Source organism: Dipodomys ordii, unplaced genomic scaffold (assembly GCF_000151885.1).
Source record: "Dipodomys ordii isolate 6190 unplaced genomic scaffold, Dord_2.0 Scaffold99, whole genome shotgun sequence".
Taxonomy (NCBI): domain Eukaryota; kingdom Metazoa; phylum Chordata; class Mammalia; order Rodentia; family Heteromyidae; genus Dipodomys; species Dipodomys ordii.
Genome location: NW_012267315.1, coordinates 5,328,518 through 5,352,900, shown reverse-complemented (window position 1 = coordinate 5,352,900; position 24,383 = coordinate 5,328,518). Strand labels below are relative to the sequence as shown.

Genomic DNA, 24,383 nt, shown 5'->3' with positions numbered 1-24,383 from the left:
TTTCATGTGCCATGTAGGCTGTTTTATGTTAGTATAAATAGGATAATTATATTTTCTTTAGAGTAGAATTCGACTTCTATCTAGTGTACATTGACTTCATTATTGGGTGGATAGAAGTCATGATAATAGTTTCTAAAGAGACCTTGACATAACAGATTTCAACAGAGTAGATAGTTCCATTTTATACTACCTTCTGCATCTGTAGTAGTGATCTCTGAACTATGAGGGATACTGGAAATGAGCTTTTTTCTCAGTAGCTTTTCTTTTACATTTTGATCGCACCGAATGCAAAAGAATGGAGTCCTATAGTACTCCTCCACAGGTGATGGGAAAAGCTAGCTTAAGTCTTTCTGAGCTCTGTAGATTGTTTGATCATTACATATTGGAAGGCTCTTTAACTGATCTCTTTCTTTCCTACTGCCTTTTATATCTATTTGTATATTTTTTGGCATAAACCACAATTGTGACATGTGACCTGGGAAGCACATATGCATTTTTAATTTTCTGTACAACTGACAGTATTATCCAAAATTATTCAGACTGCCAAACTGATAAGGTAATATGTTTAGCTGGGTACTGGTGGTTCATACCTATAATCCTAGCTATTTAGGAGGCTGAGTTCTGATGATCGCAGTCTGAAGCCAGCCTCAGCTGGAAAGTCCATGAGATTCTTAAATTTAGGGCCTAGCGCTGTTCTTGAGCTTTTTGGCTCAGGGCTAGTCACTGCCACTTGAGCTGCAACTCCACTTCTAGCTTTTTAGTAGTTAATTGGAGGTGAGTCTCATGATCTTTTCTTCCTAGACTGTCTTTGATCCACAATCCTCAGATTTTAGATTCCTGAATAGTTAGAATTACTGATCTGAGCTACCAGTGCCCATCCCCATATTGGAGCTTCTAATCTAACTAGAGCACACTATCAAAGATGATATGAAGATTTTGAATTCCTGCTCATCGGGGTGGAGGTCTGGTTCAGTGGTAGAGTGCTTGCTGAGCAAGCATGATTCTATGAGCTCAAACCTTAGTGCTGCAAAAAATAAAAGTTGAATTGTTGCTCACAAAAGGAGAGAAACAGTACTGTCATTATTATTGATTTATGTTATACCAAGAATTAATTGTTCAAAGGCCTTTATATTTAAGGCTCCACTGTTAGTATGTAAAGAACAAATTATTATTTTAATAATTATGAATGTGAAATAATTTGTCATTTGGATAATTGATTAAAATTACTGCCATCAGAAAACATTTTAACATTGAGTACTTTTAGCATATATGAAAGTATGATTTTCATATTTTCTTATTATAAACTACCCATCATTTGTTTTTTTTTTCTAGGTACAGCTAATTATCTCTATTTCAGATATAATTATGCTCATAATCTCAGGCTAAAAATTTGAGTCAACTTTATATTGTTTGGATCACAATTGTAAAAAAATTGTTTTAAATATATTTTTACTTTTTTTATATATTTGTACAAAGGAGTTGCCATTCAACAGAGCAGTTTATGAATATAGTGCCTCTTGATCAATATTACCCCTTTTAACATTCTTACCCACTCCTTCCAACCCACCCCTTCCCTCACTTTTCTTAATTTTTAGGTTATGTATTGAAGTTTTTTGCATTTAACAGAGCAATTTATGCATATAGTACATCTTGGTCTGTTTCCTCCTTCCAACGTCTTCACCCCCCTCTACCCGCTCCTTCCTTTATTTTTCTCAGTTCTGTGGCATATACGGTGCATTCTTGCCTGCCTTCTACTAATTTCCCTCATTCACTTTTCTACCCCTTTCCTCTTGAACCCTATTTTGTAAGTACCCATTTCCAAGGACTTATTTTGTTAGACTTCAACTTGGTCTTTCTAAAGAGATATACTATTCATATTCTACATGGATTCTATTATACTTCTGTTAATTCATTTACAACTGCTTACGTGCTATCCAGTGTGCTTACTTCTAGAGTTATAGACACATTCTAGTTCCCACTAATGAGGGAAACTATGCGACTTGTGATTCTCTCTGTCTGGCTTAACTTCACTCAACATAATCCTCTCCAAGTCTTTCCATTTCCTTACAAATGGCTCAATGTCATTCTTTTTGATGGATGAGTAGAATTCCATTATGTATGTATGTATATATATATGTACACACACACACACAGACACACACACAACATTTTCTTGATCCATTCATCCATTGAACTGATTCCATATCTTGACTATGGTAAATAATATGGTAACAAGCATGATTGTGGTGGTGGCTTTAGTGTGTCCTTGTTTGTATTCTGTTGGATAAATGCCCAGAAGTGGAATTTCAGGGTCATGTGATAGTTCTATGTTTAGTTTTTTTGAGGACCGTCCATACTGCTTTCCAGAATGATTTAACAATTTTACATTCTTATCACATTCATGCCGGCATTTGTTATTGTTAGTTGTCTTGATAATGGCCATTCTAACTGGGGAGAGGTAAAATCTAAGTGTTATTTTGATTTGCATTTCTTTTATGGCCAGAGATGTTTAACATACTTTCATGTATCTATTTGCTTCTTCTTTTGAGAAGTCTATCTTTAAGTCATTAGCCCATTTATTAATTAGGTTGTTGATTCTTTCAGGGTTTATTTTTTGAGCGTTCATTTTTTTTTTAGCTCTCTATAAAAAACTAATATATTCTACGTTTAAACAAAATTAATGATATTTGTTACTTGGCATTTAAAACTTGAGTCAAATGATGTTATAGATCAAGTTACTTAGGAAGTGCTTTTGTTAAAGTGGTAATATTGTGATTAGAAGCTATTTCAAGCATAAGAACTTAATTGTAGAAGATTTCAAGTAGTTTAGTTTTGATTAAAGGACTAGATAATTACCTGACATCAAACTTTATTTTTTCTATGTAGCATTGATGTTGTAGACTTTCTAGTTGTTAAGTTAAAAAAAAAAAACTTCTTTCAATTCTTTGTGCTACTTTACAAGATTTTCTCATTTTATGTATGTATTAGTTACTTTGGCATAGCTGTGACCTGAAGGAAACCACTTACAGGCAGGAAAGAATTATTTTGGCTCACAGTTTCAAGAGTGTTTGTCCATTATGGTTGGGAAGGCCAAGCAAGCAAAATGGTTTACATCATTGCATTTAGGAATCAGAGAACAGAAATATCAGAAGGGCTCAGGACAAGATAAAGCCCCCAATTACATGCCTTCAGAAACCTACTTCCTCCAACAAGGCCCCAGCTCTTACTTTTTATCATTTCCCAATAATGTCTTTATATTATGCATCTATCAGGGTTCAATGGGCTCATTATGTCAGAGCCCTATGGTCTAATCTCTGACAACACCTTCGCAGATATACCTACAGATGTGTTTTACTGACCTCATAAGCAATCAAGTTGACAATCTAGAGATTAACACTGTGTTTCTGTGACTCCATGGGAAAGACTCCATTCAAGGATTAACCATGGCTCTTATACCAGTTTCTTCATTTGTCCTGAAATATATCTGTAGGAAAGCTTGGTTTGGGCTTAGCTGTTGTGAAGCCACAACTTCTAGATGCTATATTTTCTTCAATAGCTCATTTGTAGTATGACCCTGAACAAGCCAATCTATTGGTTTTGTCCTTTTGTGGGAAATAAATATAATAATTAGAAGAAATATTAGCTAGTTATTTCATGCCAGAATCAAGGAGTAGTTACAGGTAGCTGAAGTAAAGTAACCTTGGGTTAGCTTCTACAGAAAAATCACATAGTCAATCAGAGAAAATGTTCTCTCATAATTTAATTCACATGACGAGTTTAAATAATTCACCCTAATTAAACTTGCTTTTAAGCCAGAAACATAATTTACCTATTACAAGAAATATACCTGACGAATGGACTAGAATTTGATGATGGCCAGTAGTCAGTACATCCAGTGAGAAACCAAATACTGGTACAAAATTGCTTCATTTGCATATAATCAGAACAAAAAACCTTGGTAGTGTTTTAGGACATCATTTATGTATGGCAGGAACCTAGTTGCTGAAGGAGTTTTCTGTCAAATGAGTCAGGAGCCTTAGAATCATCTTTAGAAGCTTCATTAAAGGATTTCAATGGCTCATCCCACTTTATTGATACTTGGAAAGAAACTAGACTTGGATCTAGGCAAAGATCTTGACGATTCAGATTTATTACAGAAGATTCTTAATTGTACCTAGACTTATTTTTTCCCTTTTTATTAGGAAATATTTCAACTGTACAGAAAATAGAAGCCATACAGGGTGAATATTGCTATATTTGCCACCCATATTCTACCCTAGATGGTTTTATTGCATTCTCATAGTTATTAGTTTGTCCTCCCTTTTAACCAACCATCCATCTTCTTTTTTTCTGAACATTTCAGAGTGTCAGACGTTACTATACTTTAAAAAAAAAATTTTCTTGTCATGGGACTGAGGGGTGTCCCTGAGCTTTTTCACTCAAGGCTAGTACTCTGCCACTTAGAGCCACAGTGTGACTTAAGGGTTTTTTGTTTTATTTTTGGTTAATTGGAAATAAGAATGTTTTCCTCCTCCAGCTGGCTTCAAACTGTGATCCTCAGATCTCAGTCTCCTTAGTGAGGATTACAAGTGTCTTAATTTGTTTTGTTTTACTTTGAGAATTTTTAAACATTGGAAGCTCTATATACCTATTACTCAGATCTACCAACTGTCAACATTTTACTAGTCTTGAGTTGCAGGGAAATGGATGGTTCTGGAAAACATCCTGCTGAGCAAAGTAAGCCAGGCCCAGAAAGACAAAGGGCACATTTTTCTCTCATGTTTGGATCTTAGACTAAAATGTAACCTCTCATATAATTGCACACAAAGGCATATGCTTGGATACACAATTTGACTGAAGTATATATAGTATATACAGGAGTGAAACTCCAGGAAGTAAATCTTTTGAACACTTACAAGGCAGTTTAACAAAATGAATATCAGGAAGCTGAAATGAGATTGTGGGGGATAGGGTTAGGAAGAGAGGGATGGAGTCCTTTTAAGATTGCCTAAGCCATTTTGACACTACTCATTTATGTTTGAAAACATCCTTTTTGGTATAAGATGTAACATCACGTGGTTTTGTCTTTGCTACATGTCTGTAGCTGTCACTGAATACTTCGGTCTCTAAAAAGTAATTTTCTCTTGATTACAAAGTACAGTTTTATAAACCTATATATATTAAATATTAATTTTATCACCGAAGTTTGAAGTTACAATTATAGCATTTAAGTTGGATCTGTATTGGGAGAAGAAGCATTATGCTTCTTAAATGAGTTGAAAGTGGGCTGGGAAGGGGGCTCAGTGGTAGAGCGCTTGCCTTGCATGCCAGAGGCCCTGGGTTCAATTCCTCAGCACTACATAAGCAAAAAGAAAAAAGCCAGAAGTGGCGCTATGGCTCAAGTGGTAGAGCGCTAGCCTTGATCTGAAGAGCTGAAGGACAGTGCCCAGGCCCAGAGTTCAGGCCCCACGACTGGACCCCCAAAAAAAAAATGAGTTGAAAGTCATATTTATTTGCCTCTTTATTTTGATGGTGGTTTGATTTTTTTAAATTTTAAGTGAAATCACTAAACTTGTGTAATGCTAGCATGGAAATTATCTGAGGTGTCTTGTACAAATGTGCTTTTGCCAGGGTGAACAGAAGTAAAATTATAAAAACTAAAGATTAAAGTATAAAGAAGTCTTAAGTTCATGCTGCCTATTTCTAAAAGAACTTGTGCTCTCCCTCTACATAACATAATTAATTCCGTGGATTAGAACACCAGAGTTGTTAGTGTCCATTTTCATCTAAGATCCTTATTCTCTAACGTTCTTGGTCCTATTGAAACATTTCAGTATACAGAAATAATGCAATGTTAATACCCAAGAGAAAAGCAATTACCGTGTATATACTCGTCATCAGCATCAGTGTGGTACAATTTTTAAAAAATAAACTATCATGCCCTTCAAAAAATATATCTATATGTTCCAGGCTTATATTACATGTATCCTGCAACCAGACCTAGAATGGGGACTGTGATTCTCATTCTCATCTGTACAGCAATACAGACTTTTTCAACTCTTTTCTAAAAGTATCTTCATTTTTTTATTATAGGTAGAACATAGTAAAAATAACCAGAAGAAACTATTGTCAAGAAGGAAATGCAGTCTGTTTCTCTTAGGGACATTTAAGAGATTTATCATTCATATTGTGCTTCCCAAATGCATGGTGACACTTTGGAATCACTGTTAGTTTTAAAATAGTCTTATGGCCAGACCAAAGCCTGGACCAATTTCATTAGATTCTGTAGGTGTGGCAATAGGCACCTAGACTGCAAAACTTTTCAAGTAGTTGTGTGCAGACATAGTTGAAGATTCCTTTTAGCAATGAAAAAATCATAACCAAAGATTTAATTTAAAAAAAAAGATATTTGGATTCAGAGTTTCTTGACTAGAATTATTTCTAGACTTTTCCTGGATAAACTCTCCTTTTCCTAAGTGGATTATTAGTCCTTGAAAGATATGCAACTCAAAAGTAATTCAGTACTACCTATATTTACAAATCTTTAACATGTCCCCTGTTTTTGCCTTATAGATTTGACCAAACACCAGACTGGGGCTTATTGAAGACACAGTTGGGTCAGCATATTGCCACTTTGAAAGAATGTGACAATTCTCTTGAAGAAGAGGTAGGTAGCTACAGTGTTTTCTTAGTCAAAAAAAGTGGACTTAATGACAATGATTAGTAGTTTTTATTTTTAACAAAAAACAAGTTTCACGATTGTAAGTTATTCACTTGAGGAAATAGTATATGCTTAAGAACGATTATCTTGTTCAACCACTTTGGAAAGCAGTATGGAGGTTCCTCAAAAGACTCCACATAGAGCTCCTCTATGACCCAGCAATCCCACTTTTGGGCATTTACCCAAATGATCACAAACAAGGCCACACTAAAGCTACCAGCACGACTATGTTTATTGCAGCATTATTACCATAGCTAAGATATGGAACCAACCCAGATGCCCCTCAGTAGATGAATGGATCAAGAAAATGTGGTATATATACACAATGGAATTCTATGCCTCCATTAGAAAGAATGACATCGCCCATTTGTTAGGAAATGGAAAGACTTGGAAAAAATTATATTAAGTGAAGTAAGCCAAGCCCAAAGAAACGTAGGTCCCATGGTTTCCCTTATTTGCAATAACTAGTATATGTCTGAGTCAAGCAGAAAAGGTCAGATAAGTTAATGTTAGGGAAATGAACCCTAAGATATGTATTCAAATGTTTTTTTCTTTCAGGTAATTGTTTCTAACACATTCACAAGATTATTTCTTTGTTGCTTTGTATGTCCCTCCCCCATGGTATAACCCCTGCTTTCACTGTATTTGAGGTTGGTATAATTTGTGGAGGGGAAGGGAAAAAACAAATAATTTAATTAGGGATACAGGTGGAGCAATTGCAACAATGAGATGTACAAGTCGTTATGTGGAAAAATGAACTTTACAACTTTGGTGTGGGGCGGGGTGGGGGGGAGGGAGGATGGGAAGGGATGGAAAGGGGAAACAAAGGAGGAAGCTGCAATGCTTGATAAGAAATGTCCTATTATCTTGCCCATGTAATTGTAACCCCTCTGTACAGTATTTTCACAATAAAAAAAAGAACAATTAACTTTTTAAATAATGATAGGAAAAGTAATGTAAGGTTTTGTGATTGGTTGGTGTGTTTTAACTTTCTGTTGTTAGGTCTTTTGCGTAACATTTGTAGAAGGATTTTTAGGGGTAGGACTTCCATGGGTCTCTTCCACAGGGCGAAAGCGACCAATGCCCCTTGCGCCAGACCGCCTTGGCCTCACTGGGTATGCCCAGGGCCATGTGTTTCTGGCCATGTGCAGCCAGCACAAGGTCGGGGAGGCCCAGGGCAGACCCAGACCTCAGTACCGCTGTCTGGTAAACCCACGAGAGCCCTCCACGTACTGTAATATTTTCTTTTTTTTTGGGGGGTCCAGTCATGGGGCCTGAACTCTGGGTCTTGGTGCTGTCCCTCAGCGCTTCACCTCAAGACTAGCGCTCTACCACTTGAGCCACAGCGCCACTTCCTGCTTTTTTTCTTTTTGCTTATGTGGGGCTGAGGAATCGAACCCAGGGCCTCATGCATGCAAGGCAAGCGCTCTACCACTGAACCACCTTCCCAGCCCGTCTGTAACATTTTCAAAGGAACTTAGAATCATCTTGGTTTTCTGTCTGTATTCTGTACTTTAAAAGGCTGAAAAACCATTGGTGTTGATTCAGAAAGCATGTTTTGATTCATTACTGCACAGAGATATTAGAGCAGATCTATTGGAAGGAAATATTAAAATGTCCTCCTCCTAGGAGATGACACGTATGAGGGTACGTAATGGTCAAGAAGTTACATCTTCAGTGAAAGGAGTCAGGCCACTTGGAGAAGCCTTCCTCAGTTCCTTTTTAAATCATCATCATCTCATTTTAGTAACAATCATAAAAATTACCAATAAATTAATATCAACAATCTACCCATAAAAATAGTTAAAAACAGGTAATATCTCAAACAATTAGATGAGGCTGAAGAAATGCATAGTCCCAAAGAATAATGTTAGCAAAATGAAAGCTGAGTGCTGATAGCTGAGGCCTATAATTCCAATTAATTGGAGGCCAATATCTGGAAGTCACTATTTGAGGTCAGTTTGGATAGAAAAGTCCACCAGACTCCATCTCCAAAAGTAACAGCAAAAAGTTGGGCTGGAGGCATGGCTCAAGTGGTAGATAGAGTGCTATTCTAGCAAGTTAAGCCAGTATGGAACAAATAAACAACAATGTTAACAAAATTATACCAGCAAGGTAACACTTGTGAACTTGAAGACAGAATGCTTTTGTGGGTTCTAAAACTGTTTTGGTTTATATATCATTTCATAATAATGGGAATTGAACCAAGGTTTCACATAGGCTCTACCACTGAATTACATCTTTAGCCCTCATCATCCTTTTATGTATCTTTGAATTCTATCTTTAAGTATCTCTTAGTTATTTTATGTATTGAAACAATGTGAACATTTAATATTATGAATTCAATACCTCTCTTTAGATAAAAATCTTAAAAATAAGTGATTTTCAAAATGTAAAAGGCCCTAATAGCAATTACTTGGTTTGGAGTCTAATGAAGCTCAGAAATATTTACTTTGATCTCTTGGGTAAGTGGCTAATTAAACAACCACATGTAAATGATGTTTACCTGTGGGTCCCTGTGCTGTCCGCTCCAGTCAATCCTTTCTCTTGAGTAAATACATCATCAAAGCCACAGAAACTCAGATTATGTCCCCTGGAGACCAGATAAGATCCAACAGGGCCAGCATACCTATTAGGCAATTACATAATTGAGCTACATGCTTTTAATTCAGAAAAATTTGTAATTACTTTATGTGAGGAAAAATGAGTTGGATGCGCCATTAAAATACAAAGTGGCTTAATATTTTTTGTCTCCCAAGTGATGTCTGTTTCTCTCAGGGAGAAGTTTGACATAGCAGAGCAGTTTGCTAGTAACACTCAGTATAGGTCATGTGCACATGCGTACACACACATACACAGGCACACACACACTCCAGCTATGTTCACTAGGAAGACTTATTCCCTAAATGATGTACTATTTTCTTGTCCTTTCTTCCTGAATACCCATTTGCTGGCTCGTATTTATTCCTTTGTTTTCATTGCTACATGAATAAATTCCCATCATCTTTAACTTAAATGTAACTTAAATAATGATGCCAGTGTTTCTCTTTGAACACCAAAAAGTTATTTTCAGTGTCCATGGGGGAAGGCTTTGGAAGTCATCTGCTGTCTGCAATCATGGTTGTTAATACCCTTGCTTTCCTGTAGCTGTGTTAGTAGCACTGGCTTACACAGAGAAGGGAATGTAATTTTATCACATACTTTCACATTGTTTCTCTTGGTGTTTATACTACCTGTACAGAAACCAGATTCTCTTAGAGCTAGCATATGTTTTCTTTAAAAGTAATCAGGAAAAAGAAAAATCTTTGAAATATCAAGATACACAGAAAGAAAAAAAAACTGCCCTGATTCTATCTATATGTAAGTCCATTCACATTGAAATGTGTGATCTTTGCTATTTAAAATACCATTGCATTGTTTGTATACATTACTCTCACTTCTCACAAAGTGAGTTTTCTTTTACACTGTTTCATGTTCTTCTATATCATTTCAAATGGTTTTAGGTCCCCTGCTCTTTCTCATTTTAGTCACCTGTGGATCAGAAGTTTATTCCAATTTTTCTTCCAGTAAGAAAGTTTCAGAGGATATCTGTACAATTCAGCTTTTTCAAATTCCTTAGAATGAATTCCTAGGTATAGAAAAGTAGCAGGTCAAAGGTATGAATATCTTTCATGCCTTTGCTCTGGAAGGGTCATCAGAGTTAGCAGTTAGGGTGTATAAGTAATTTCTTTGATTTCTTTATAAAATGAAATACTATCAACTTTTAAAAAATGAGTTTGAGAGGTAAAAATGACATACAGTTTTATTTTATTCATTTGACCTTTCTGTTACAATTGAGGTCAAATATTTATGTACCTATTTGTTAGCCATTTGTATGTCTTTTATAATTCAATAGTTCACGTTCTATGCTCATTTTCCTACTATTTCTTATTGGTTCATAAGAACTTTTAAGATACAAATTTGTACATTTTGTCACAGTATTTCTAGTAGCTTGATCTTTACCTTTCATTTTTCATAATAGGGTTTTAGACACAAATCATTTCCACTAACAGTTTTATCCATTTATGCATTTGAATATAATAATTAATAAGTTTCTAGGTATAAATTTAGTCAGCCTAGGTGACTCTTACGGTTTTAAACATAGGAGGATTCATATTTAAAACTGAACTTTGAGGAAAATTCTAGTAGAAATTTTAGGAATACTATTAAGTGTAATTCATAGTGATTTATTTATCTGTGTGTGGTAAGATCTGAAATGTGCAGGTTATAAACATTAGTCATCTTGTAGGTATCATTGTGTCCTGTGATGTAACTTCTAAGACCTGCTTCCTAGTTCTTGAAAGGCCCCAAAGCAAAGGTCTAACTTACTGATGTTAACTTAGGCTTCATTTTTCTGAGAAGGGTGAAATGCTCTCCAGTTTCCCTTCCTGAGCTCAAAAGATAGCTAATTCAAAGAGACATTATCAGTAACAGGTAAGTTTAAACCTATGCTTAGTTCATTCATAAGCGCTATCAGAAAAATTGTTCTCTGGCAGTAATTTTCAGAGAATAAACTCCATTTTTGCAGGACCCATTCAATCCCAGTGTGAGATATGTAAAGCATTTTATTAACTCTTCTCTGGGCTTTTGTCCCTTTGCAGCTATGAGTTAGTATCTTTACTTTCATATAAACTTTTTCAAATAGGGGCTTACCTTAGAAATAAGATTTCTGAACAATCTACTAATACTATCTGGAGAATCTTATGGATGTTTGCTAGCAGAAGGCTTGGGGGTTTTTTGTTGTTGTTTTTTGTTTGGGTTTTTTTGTTTTGTTTGTTTTGTTTTTTGTCAGTTGTGGAGCTTGAACTCAGAGCCTGGGAGCTGTCCCTGAGGCTCTTTGTGCTCAAAGCTAGTGCTCTACCACTTGAGCCACAGTGCCATTTCCGGTTTTTGAGTAGTTAATTGAGATAAGAGTCTCATGGGGGTCTTTTCTGCCTTTGAATTATGATTCTCAGATCTCAGCCTCCTGAATAGCTAGGATTACAGGGGTGAGCCACCAGTGCCTGGGCAAAAGTTGTTTTTGACTAACAACTATAACTGGTCATTACATAGGCGGCTTTTGTTCTGTCCATTTATTATTATTTTCTGCTTTTTAGTGGCTTATATTACAGATTCTTTACAGAAGATGTATTAGGCAGATCCATTGCTTTCTTTGAAGCCTCCATGGTCCAGTAGTCAAGCCAGCCACTCTCATGTTGCAATTTGACATGCACTAAAATCTTTGTAAAGTGCTCATCTTTGAGTAACTTAGTGGACCATGAGTACCTGCAAAAGAGGTTAGGCAAAAGGGAAACTACAAGAGAAATTTCTTTTCACACAAGTAAAAGTCCATTGGTTATAGGAGCTTGTTGCGGGTGTGTTAACTCGTTAATGGAAATAGTCATTGTTAGTCAAGTGTTCTTAAGCAAGCAGCTTATGCAAGCACTTGTACAAGAATCTACAGTTAGGTAGTTCCAAGGAAACCTCCATGGATGAAAAAAACTGAATGTTCCAAAGCTCTCAGAGCTGTCGAAGAGCTTCACATCAGTAAAGCTGCGTAATGCATGCATGCACACGAATTTATACATTTTGGTTTTGGAATTCCTTTTGATTTTTAAAATTAACTTTTTGACCATGCTTGGCCAAAGACATGTGTAATCCACTAATAAGGCAGACTTATTATAATGTAGTTTTGGAGAATTTCTTGCATAGTTCCTGTCATAGGCATATATACATACCTAAGGGTTCCTTCATGCCTCCCTGGCTCTATTTTGTTAAGTTGACATAAATGGCTCCATTTGATCCTGATAACTTGCAAATGCCAAATCAGTTTGGCATTCAGGGGAGGAGAGGAATAATAAAGTGTTTTAAATTGCTAAAAAAAAAAAAAAATCTATGAATCAATACTAAACTAGCCATTGAATTACATTTAAAAAAAACCCTATGAATCTTTACAGACAAATTTCACAGTAGAAAGTACAAAAAAAAAACTTCCACAGTCCTTTAACAATTTTATTCTTAAAATGTGTGTTAACACTGTGACTATTAACAGGTCATGTCAAGAAATTATTAGTTATAACTATTGTAGTAAGATAATAGGATTTAGAAATACATAATTGAGGGTCTCAGAATGTATGGATTACTTTAAACTTCAGAAAATGAAAATTATAGCTTTCACTATAGGATTTAGGTCAGTTCTTTTTGTTCATATTTTAAAATACTTTCTATATACCCAGTATTACTGAGTACAGACTGGAACAAGATGAGTGGAACTCCCAATCTTCCCTTAACAATCCAGATAGCACAGTGAGAGTTGAGAGAAGGATGTTTAAGGAAGAAGTGTCTGCACTTTGTGTTTCTCTTCCTGGGCAGATTTCAGAAGCAAGGATAGTAGATAGTTCCATGTAAGCTGCCAAGATGTAGCTGGATGACAGCCAGAAAACGAAGATGAGCCTAGGCCTGGGCTTCAAGACAAGATCTATGCCAAGTCCTATTGGAGTACTGAACAGGTTATTCCAATAGCTATCATAACTGGAATAAAATTCAGGGACTAGCTTATACAAATAGAAAAACCCCTGGTCACTAGAACTGTACCACAGGAAGATCTTAGCTAGCTGCAAAGGCTAACTTAACACCATGTCCTTTGACCAAGGACTAGAAACCCCCTTCTCCCAAATCAGCTACTATATATAGCTTCCATCATAGGCCATAGGGCCAGGAGGCCAGCAAGTTTTAGGGAGGGCAGAGAGCAAGAGCTTTGAGAGATGTCAGGGCTGAAGGCAATGGGCATCAAATGTTGTCAAGGTCAAATGTACAAGGCTTGGCCTTCCATCTCTGCCTTAATGATTCTTCACTAGTGCATCTTCACTCCATCCATGGTTAATCACAAGAAATGATTATTCCTTTCTCCCCCATTAACTAAATAATTGCTTTGTCATTTATACATTCATAGAATATAGATGACCTGTGAAGTTTTGCCAAATTCTGCTTTTTATATTAGCTTATAAAATCTTGAGTCCATTTCTTACAGATTGGGTCAGACACTGGCTATGGGTTTTCTATCATCAGATGAAAGGTCACGTCCACTGTCATCAGGATTTCTGTTCCAGAGCAGATTGCCACTTGCTAATACAAGTGAACAAAGCATATAATCTGGCAGTAGAATGATGTGATCAGTGATTTTCTCCTAAGCCTTTATTCCTTGTTACCACAGTATTTTTATGCCTGAGGGACAAACTGATGGTCTAGAAATTAAAAGCCAGGCCCTGTTAATTGCTACTTTTTCTTCACCTCTCAAGTTGAATGTGATAAATCTGATAAAATCAGAGACATCTAGTGCCCTTTGAGAAAAAGATGAGCAGCTAGTGACAGATGAAGTTCCCCAGCTCCCCAACTACTTACAGGCAAGTGTAGATCATATTTATCTTTGATTTAAAATTAGAGTTCAGAATCAGGTCACTTATCTTTTTGCTCAGTGAAGACTCCTCAGCCACCAAGTTTTTCTGTAATCTTCCCTATTGGGAGGGAAGTTAAGGGTCATTACTATCTAGGGAGATGAGGGAACCAACCACAAGATTGTGTTTTTTTCAAATCTCTCTCTCAGTCCAGACCAGCTTTTTGTTGCATTTCTAGGAAACGGGATTCAAGCAATTAGAGAATAAATCTTTCCTTCAGAAAGGTGTTCTAGGGCTCTGACTTTTGGGTATATCAAAGGAAGATTAAAATGATTCAGATCAGCAGAGATTATCACATCAGAACCCTTGTATATTACACAAGATTCATTCCTCAAAAAAAAAAAGTTAGGTGAAAATTGTTATATAAAATTAAATTGTTTTGAAAATAACCAGTTGTATTTTATCTTGAGGACATTTTAATTTCAGTGAATGTCAGGAAACAAACTTAAGTAAAGCTTAACCTAAAGTTATATTTAAATCTACATCTTTGAAACTAAGGGGAATGTGGTTACAAATTGTTGTGCTTTCTTTGAAACACTATAGGCAACAGCATTATTGAAAAAGCCTCCTACAGAAGAGAGTGACCATAGGTCAGCTATTCACAGTAATGAATCATCCTGCAGCTTGCCATCTATTCTGAATGACAATAGTGCAATAAAGGAAGCAAAACCCCCTCTGAGGCTCAACAGTGTTCTTACAAGGGAACAAGGTAACTATTGTTAAAAGTCTGTCCACAGCAAAAGGCATTCAGAGTCAATACTAACATCCTCTTTCTCAAGGCTTATCTATAAAACACAACTAACTAGAGGGTATTTTTGGTTTTTTGGTTTTGAGATGCACAATATTTGTTTTATGCCACCTTCCAATAGATACTTCTGTTTTGGTTTAACTGGAATGGGAAATCTAGTTATAGGTCTGTGGTCCTGTTGTATTTCTAATAAAATAAGTATTTTAATTTACAAACAGTGATACTCGCAAGACACTCTGTTAGAAATGAACTTTATAACTTGGGAGGAAAGGAATTGGCAGGGAGGGTAAGTGGGAGAAAGTGAGGGAGGGGGTAACACTATTTGACAAGAATTGTCTGTACATCACCTTTACAATAAAATAAAATTTAAAAAAAAGTTATGAATCTTAACAAATCTAATCACTTGGCAGTATTCTTCAGCCAGTGAACTAACCAAACCCAGTAAGTGGAGAGACAGTGAAAATAAAGGAAATGACCATTAAAACAGCCCAGATGCCCCACAGGAGATGAGTGGATCCAAAAAATGTGGTTCTTATATACAGTGGAATTTTACACAGCCATTTTAGAAAGAATAAAATAATGTCATTTTCAGGGAAATGGATGGAATTAGAACAAATCATGTTAAGTGCGGTAAGCCAAGCTCCAGAGAAACAAACGGTGGTGCATGTTCTCTCTATGTAGAAGTTAGATCTAGAATACAGTGGGATATGACAAATTATACAGGATTGTAGATACTCACACACAGGATACCAAAAGAAGATAGTCTTGGGAGAGAAACACAAAAGTACAATTCCTAAGTACCTCTTCATATTTATATAAAATAATGTACATACTGAAACTAACTTCAGGATATGGAAACAGAAGACTTTTTTTTAAGTTGTTAGTTTTTGATGATTCTGTCTTCTTTACCTTATGTATGGTGTATTCCTGTGGAAGGTGGGGGTGGGGGAGAGGCACTCAGAACTTGAGAGATAAAGGGTGAAAAGTGTAGTAGTGGAGCTCACTGATGACAGTGAACTATACAGCTCCTGAGTGGAGATAGGAGGAAGGGACTGGGAGAGAATGAGGGAACAGAAGACACTGTACAAAAGGAAATGTACTTATTACCTGACTCATGTAAATAATTCATCTGTACATCACCTCTATAATAACAATAAAGTAATTTTTTAGAAAAAGAAATGGCCATTAAACTCTCAAATATGAGGCAGGGGGTGTAGATCAGTGGTAGAGGGCTTGCCTTGAGTTTGTAAGGCCCTCTATTTAATGCCCAGCATCAAGGGGAGTGAAAATCTGTTTCATAACTTAGATGTATCTTTTTATTATGTGTGCAATTTTCAGATGTTTCAAGTGACTGTGGAGATGAGAGCAAGGAAGAAAGCATCTCTGCAAAAGTTCCAATGACAGGTAAAGCAATTGTTGCCTGACCATTTCAAAGTACATAATCAGAACATTCAGTGGTTTGTGGGGTCCACTGAGAGCCAGTATATTTAACTACTGCTTACTAAAGCAGGAGATGAATCATAAGAAGTAACATATAAGCTACTAAGCTACCTTAACATACACTACAGTGTCCCATGAGCTCTTCCTTATGATATTACACATTTATACCTGTCAATGTCTTTCATCGTGCAACCTTTGAGCACCTGCATCTGTGTGAGAACAGTCAGTCTCCCAATGGAACACCTAGGGAGGATATGACACATCATAGATGCATCTGATTTTACTTTTTTCTTTCCTGTAGTACTTGAGAGTATGAGCAGGGAAAAACAAAGTGCCACACAGAAAGCTTTCTTGTGCCTCAGTTACTTTAAGAATTTTACCAGTCAGGCTTCATCAATACCTATTAAGATTTCCATGCCTGTATTAGGTGTGTTTAGATGGAATCTGAATGATATCATTACTTATTTTAGGTTTAGAATACCAACAGCAGTAATTAGTATTCTGAACAGAGTCTTATTTGTTGTTCATCTAAATTTAGTAGTACCTTATTTTGTAAAGTGCTGTGCTGCTTCATTATAAATTCAAAGGTTTGACTTTAAATATTTATGCAAGTAAATACACCATTGCCTGGAGATACATGCATCTGCATATGTGGTAATTTGCTCTTGTTTATAAGAAGAAAAGAATGGCTTGCTTATATGACAGTGCAGTTCATGGCACGATGATATTTTTTTAGCTCAGTTTCTATAATGAACTCTAATTTTGAAAAAGGAGTTTATGGCAAAGCAATTATTGTATGTATTATGTGACATAATATTTTCCAAAATACAGAGATTTTATTTTCTTTTAAAAATATTTTTTTCCAGCCTGTTTATATTTTACATTGTTGAGAAAATGGTATGGGTGTCTTCTTGATTATTTTTATTACTAGGAGAAATATAAAAAATTCCCAAACTGTAGATAATCAAATCATTTGGCTATCTTTTCTTTGTATTACCTTTGAATATAGAAGTATCTAATGGCCTATGAATTTATTTCCTTTAGAATAATAAAAGTTTATTCTTGTAAGCCTACAATTATAAAGATCATGCCATTAACCTTGAAATTACCTAATTGTTCATTCTTACTTCTATTTTCAGTATTCTTTACAGTCTTCCTTGCTGTGGTGGGTGGCACTACCAGCCTTAGTGGAAATGCTAAGGGAAAAGATAGTTGAGTATAAGGTTTTAAATCTTTCTTTGTTTCATGCAGAAGTGTGATATACCTAGGAGTAATCCGGGCTTTTTGGCAACAAGATTTTTAAAGAAATTGTAATTTCAGCAACCTGCCAATCAAAAGTTTAAAAGATAATATTTTTGTCTTTTGCATTTCAAAGCATTAGACACACAAAAGATAAGTATGAAGAACATGGGGGGAAAAAACTTAGTAAAGCCCTTTTCTTATTATAACATCATGCCCTCATTCTCCAGTCTCCACCCTTAGACTTCCCATGATATTCACGTTGGAAGGCCTTGTGTACCTTTGCTGTATTTAATGCTATGGTTGTTAAATAGCACTTGCATCTATCATTGCTGCTACTTTGGTATCTGAAGTTCTTGACCACCATTCTTTTATTATTTTTTGTGTCTTTGGCATAATTATAGAGACATGGCTTTTGGGGAGAACAAAGCAAGTAGATAGTTTGACTTCAAATAAGGTCTACCCATCTGTTTATATTAGTTCTCTTGGAGTTTCCTGTTTGTGTGGGTTGTATTTCTTCTTTAATATATTTCAAAGGAAAAGCCTGTTCCAGAGGCTGTCCCCTAGGGTGTGAGGGGGTATGACAGCCTAGCCTAAGCTTTGACATTAGCATCAGTGTCTCACCTCCTGCTTTGTTTTTCCATCCCACTAAGCTTCTATGTAGGGGAAGCAAATGTTCTATCTGACAGGATGTTTTAAGGTTTAAGTGAGATCATGCACCTGAAAATGCCAAACAGATACTAGATGCTCAATGTATATTATCTTTAATGTATTATAATAATATGTGGATATTAGTAGCATTATTGGTCTTTTGTACTAGGTCCCATAATCCCTAATACTTCTAAATCCGTATCATACAATCAAGAGGACCTTCACAAAGCAAACTCAACTGAGAAAAGAAGCAGGGAGAGACTACTTTCGAATGAGATGTCTGGTTATGCTAGTGTTAGCTATGTTAGGATTGAAAGCTATTTTTAAAAAGCTGTTCCATGGCTGGGAAGTTGGCTCAGTGGTAGAGTGCTTGCCTAGCATGCATGAAGCCCTGGTTCGATTCCTCAGTACCACATAAACAGAAAAAGCCAGAAGTGGCCCTGTGGCTCAAGTGGTAGAGTGCTAGCCTTGAGCAAAAAGAAGCATTAGGGACAGTGCTCAGGTCCTGAGTTCAAGCCCAGGACTGGCAAAAAAAAAAAAAGCTGTTGCATGAATCCACTGCAGGTTATAGTAGTAATACAGCAACTCAGAAATATGGTCACTTCTTCATTGTGTGTCCCTCTAGGTGTGTCTGCTTTGCCGCCATGTCAGAGAAAAAGGAAAACTGAGGTGAAATCCAGGGCAGATACAGGAAGTTGATGAAGGTATACTGTTTGGAGGACATTTACCCTAAGAAGGGCACAGTAACTATCTTTAGACCTTTGAGAGACTACAGCCTACAAGGCTGGGAATTGGTTGGCTGTTATGATAGAATATAGTTCAGCAGCAAAATAATTTTCTAGCTCTTTATTTCAGCCAAACCAAGGTAGGTGTCTTCAAGGTATGAGATTCTGTGTTTGGAAGATAGCAGAAACTATGAATCTCTTAACAAGAACACTGTTTCTTTTTCTGGGACCTGACATTTCTTCCACTGCTGAGATTTTGATTCTTCTTCTGTCCTAAAGGAATCAAATATACCAACATTCTTATAATTTCATTTCCCTTTAACTGCTCAATGCTCATCCTTAAAAGAGATTGCTATTTCTACAAAAGTGTGCTTTGTTAATCATCATTGTAAAAGGGGTGAGTTTTCTCTGCTAAGATTTGCAGGTTGTACTGAAAGGCATGCCCTGTAAAGTAGGCCAGACCTGAGCATGCCGAGGGCCCTGAGACCACCTACACATTATAGAGCATGCCAATTGATACGTCCTAAAAACACCCAGGGCAGTAGGAAAGTGATGCTGCACACAATTATAAGAGAAGATCTTCCTTTGAGTTACTTATACCCATAAGGTAACATTCCCTGCACTGGCAATTTCATTTATATTTACACTAAATTTACTTTCAGCACTAGGTTTCACTTTTTGCAAATAATACAGTTTATACTGCATATAATAAAATCCAAAACTGACACAGTATCTGGCACAGAGTGGACACTTAATTTGTCAAACAAATGAATAAAAATGGGGACATTAAGGAGTCCCTTTAAATGCTTGTTGATTCAATCCAGAATGCTACCTCTTTCAGTCATTCACTTCACTACCACTTTTCCCACCCCACGTGCCCATCCTGGCAAAACTCATCTCTTTAAGCTCCATGTGAAAAGGGCTCTCAGCTTTTATCTCAAGAGGATTAAGCCTCTAAGAAGGTCCATTCAGTCTCATTCTTTTGACACCAGTTCTCTTGGTCAAGCTGTGTTGAAAGTGGTTGCCTTACTGTACCATTCCTCATTGATACTCTGAAATTTTCCAGGGCACCCTGAGGCATCCATATAGAATTTTTCCAGGAGATCAACGTAGATTTGCAAGTTGCCACTTGGAGTCCTAGAAACTGCCTCCCCAAATACTCTTATTATTGCTGGATGAGTTTGTTTGGCAGTACTGGAGGTTGACCTTTACTCCTCAAGCTTTCTAGGCATGCATTCTACCACTTGGGCCACTCAACTATCTCCTTTTTCAGCTGGTTATTTTTGAGATGAGGTCTTGACTTATTTCATATGCCAACCTGTACTACAGTTTTCCTATTTGTGCTTCCTTGAATAGCTGCGGACGACAGGCACATGATACTCATTGATATGTGCCCAGCCTTTGTGTTTCCCTTGTTGCTGGGATAACAGGTGTGTACCCCCATGCCAAGCCACTGGTTGAGATGGAGTCTCTTGAATTTTTATGACCAATGTGCTTTGATCCATGATCCTCAATTTTTGCTTTCCAAGTAAATAAGATTGTAGGCTTGAGCCACTATACTGGTATCATTATTGCTAGAGATATCAAGTTGACAAAGAAATGAAAATATGTAATAGCCAAGTTGTTATTAATGGCATGGATTTATCTTGAGGAAAAAAGACTCCAATGACAACTTTGAGCTACCAATATATAGTGGCATATCATTGCAAGTACCTAGAGTTTACTATGAATGTGCTTCAACTGTTTTGTTCCAGAGTGCTTTATTGATGAGAATTAATATAGGAAGTGGCGCTGTGGCTCAAGGTAGAGCGCTCCTTGAGCTGAATTGCTGAGGGACAGTGCCCAGGCCCAGAATTCAAGCCCCATGACCAACAAAACAAAACAAAAAACAAACAAACAAAAACCTAGGTAAAAGAGAATTAATATAGACCTGCTATAATTTGGACTGGGAACTTTCAAATTGTATAACACCAGGGACCACCACATGCTGCAGAATTGTCCACTGCAGTACACATGGCCCTACATCTGAGGTAGAAGTCAGCCTGCTGGGGCCTCTTCCATGGAGCCTGCTACTCACTGCTTACAGTAGCAAGAATTCCTCATTACATTGTAGGGTGGTGGGGTTTATTTATTTAAAGTGGCCTTTCTCAAGACTGCTGTTGACTAGAGGATTCTACACTCAAGAGCATGAAATTATCTATACTGAGAGTCCACAGTGATTGTACAGTAGAATCCCATGTGGATTCCTTTGACCAAGTCACTTGATTAATAGTTAAATAGTATCTGGGAATTGGAGTTGTGTGTGATCCAGGAAGTTTATAACATATCCAGTTGAATTTCCAGGTTTGAGAACTATGGAACTCAAGTCTTCAAAGCTTTTGTTGTGAAAGAATTTTATTGTGGGGAGGTGACTGAAATGGAGAGAAGATATTAGGATTGGTTATTTTAAGAAAGTCAGGGAGCATATTGTTTTCCTAGAACTATTATAGCCAAGTGCCATAAACCAAGTTAAGCATAGTATTGTACATTTGCAGTCCCATATACTTGCAGTCCCAACTACTGAAGGGGCTGAGTCAGGTGGATAGCTCAAGCCCAGAAGTTGGAAGCCAGCCTGGCAGCAGAGTATCAAAAGCAAAGTACCACAATTGAAAATTAACAGAAATTTATTCCCTCATAGTTTCGGTGCAGAATTCTGAAACCAAAGTATCAGCAAGGGCATGCTCCTTCAGAAGGCTCTAGAGAATTCTTCCTTCCCATTTCCACCTCTTGTGGCTCCTAGCTTATGGTAGCAGGGCTTCAGTGTCTGCATCGATCTTCATATTACTTTCTTTTCTGTGTCTACTCCTCTAATTAAAGGATATCAGTCAGGCACCAGTGACTTACACTGGTAATCCTAGCTACTGTAATCCTAGATTGCAGGCAGAGCCAGCCTAGGCAAGAAAGTCTGTGAAATTCTTACCTTCAGTTAACTACCAAAAAGCCAGAAGTGGAGCTGTGTCTCAAGTGGTAGAGCACTAGCCTTGAGCAGAAAAGCTCAGGGACAGCTCCCCGGCCTTGAGTTCAAGCCCCATGACAAGAAAAAGGAAAAAAGAATAGCAGCCTGGATTTAGTGCCCACAGTAAATACAGAATGATTTCATCTCGATCTCCTTAACTAATCGATCTGTAAGAACTTATCTCAAATAATGTCATTATTTATGATTCTTTTTGTTATATGGGTTTTCAAGTACCACTGTTAAAAAATATTGTTTTCAAAAACCTGTTTAGCTGCCAGGCATTAGTGGCTCACACCTATAATCCTAGCTACTCAGGAGGCTGAGATTTGAGGATCGCAGTTCAAAGCTGGCCCAGGCAGGAAAGTTTGTGAGACTCTTATCTCCAATTAACCACCAGAAAAATGGAAATGGCACTGTGGCTCAAAGTGGTAGCCTTGAACAAAAGGAGTTCAGGAACAGTGCCCAGACCCCAAATTCAAGCTCCATTACTGACAAAAACAAACAAAAACCAAAACTCTTGAGGACTGTGGTATAGCTCATTACTACTGCACACATTATTAGCATGCATGAGACTTAGGGTTTGAGCACTGGTAAAAAGAGAAGCTATATAGTTATGCTAATAAAATATACTTTCTAATCAAGATTACTCAATCTTTGAAACATTATAGGTTCAATGAGTTTGAGACTTGAAAATTTACCTCCCATGATTAAACAATGGAAAATGAGAAGTAGTATGATTATAAATTTTCATAGGAAATACAGTCATTTCTTAGATATGTTAAGGACTGTTTCTAAGACCTACTTGGATACCAAAATCTGTTCAAGCCCAAGTCCTTTATATATAAAATGGTTAGTATTTGCATATAATGTACATACATCTTCCCCACAATACTTTAAATCATCTCCAGATTACTTATAATACCTAGTACAATGTAAATGCTACACAAATTGTCATTATACTGTATTGTTTAAGAAATAATGACAAAGATAAAAGTACAACAGTACAAACACATCCCTTTTCCTCTAGCACTTGCAATCTGCTTGGTTGGATCTATAGATGTGAAGCTGAGAATAGTCAAATGTGATACCCTCAAAACTGTTTTAGTTCATCCTAGGAACATTCATTAAACATAGGTTATAAGCCGGATATTAGTGGCTCATGCCTGTAATCCTAGCTACTCAGAAGGCTGAGATCTGAGGATTGCTGTTCAAAACCAGCTGGGGCAGGAAAGTCCATGAGATGACTTTTCTCTCCAGTTAACCACCAGAAAACCGGAAGTGGCACTGTGGCTCAAGTGGTAGAGCAATCGCCTTGAGCTCAGGTACAACACCCAGGCCCACAGTTGAAGCCCCATGACCAAAAAAAAAAAAAATTATATATATATACATATATATATATACACATATATACACACACACACACACACACACACATATATATATATGTTATAAGCTTTGAATTGTTTTCAGGTTTAATTGTTGAGTTGCTTTGAAGAAATTAAGACTAGAATGTAAGGATCTGTTTTCTGATGTAGCCCTATACAATTCATGTGAATTATGCATCAGCCCTCTTGATGAGACCACAAAGAGGAATTTTGGCAGTAGATTTATAGGCCTGAGTCTTCTAGTGGAGTTCAGTTTAAAACAAGAAGTCAGGATATGAAAATTCTCATTATGGATCAAAACCTATGCATATCTGACATTCACAAAGACTTGTGACCTTTGTTTTAAGTTCTAAATGTGGATGCATTTTCTGTTTGTTTTTTAGAAGTGCAAAAGCATCATATCCTAATATTTTTTGTTTCACTTGAGATTATTAGAGGAGACATGGATTTTCAATGATAATATGTATCTTTTTTACTAATTGAAGAAATACAGCTAATACTTTTTGCAGAAGCAACTGATTTTGCTGCATCAGCAACACATCTAATATAACATGAAAAAAACACACATGTGTAGTAATGGCACTAGAAAATTTCTTTTAAAATTTAATTTAAAAATTTCTACCCACTTCATATAGGAACAGTACTTGTGCTTCCTTACTTGAAGATGCCCAGTTCTTTGTTGGTTCAAGGTCAATTTTTCAAGTTGTTTGCTTCTTGGTTATTCCTTTCTGGGCTCAAGTCTTTTTTTTTTTTTCATTAAGGATTTCTGCAAAAGCGATGGGCAGCTTTCCTTGTCACCAGACAACCCTTAGTGGATGGTGAACCACATGTTTATCTGGCTCTTGTAATGGGTCGTTAAAAGAACTTGTTCATAAGCTATTTTCTTTTTATTTGTAGATTTAGAAGTATTTTAGCAGGTGTACATTTACATATAAAAGATAAGAAGTTGAGGCGTTTTCTTTTTCCTCAACCTCATCTCTCCTACCTCTTTATTCAGCATGTTTTCC

The 24,383-nt window shown here is 36.6% G+C and overlaps 1 protein-coding gene across 2 annotated transcripts in view; it reads left to right on the top strand.

Annotated features, from left to right (window-relative positions):
* The window catches only part of Kiz (kizuna centrosomal protein), an 89,247-nt gene that overhangs the window by 46,087 nt on the left and 18,777 nt on the right, over positions 1-24,383 (top strand). For both annotated transcript variants that reach the window (XM_013027102.1, XM_013027103.1), the window contains 3 exons: positions 6,574-6,667; positions 14,737-14,902; positions 16,280-16,345. In XM_013027102.1, the coding sequence (XP_012882556.1) occupies positions 6,574-6,667; positions 14,737-14,902; positions 16,280-16,345 (326 nt within the window). The remainder of the gene's footprint in view (positions 1-6,573; positions 6,668-14,736; positions 14,903-16,279; positions 16,346-24,383) is intronic.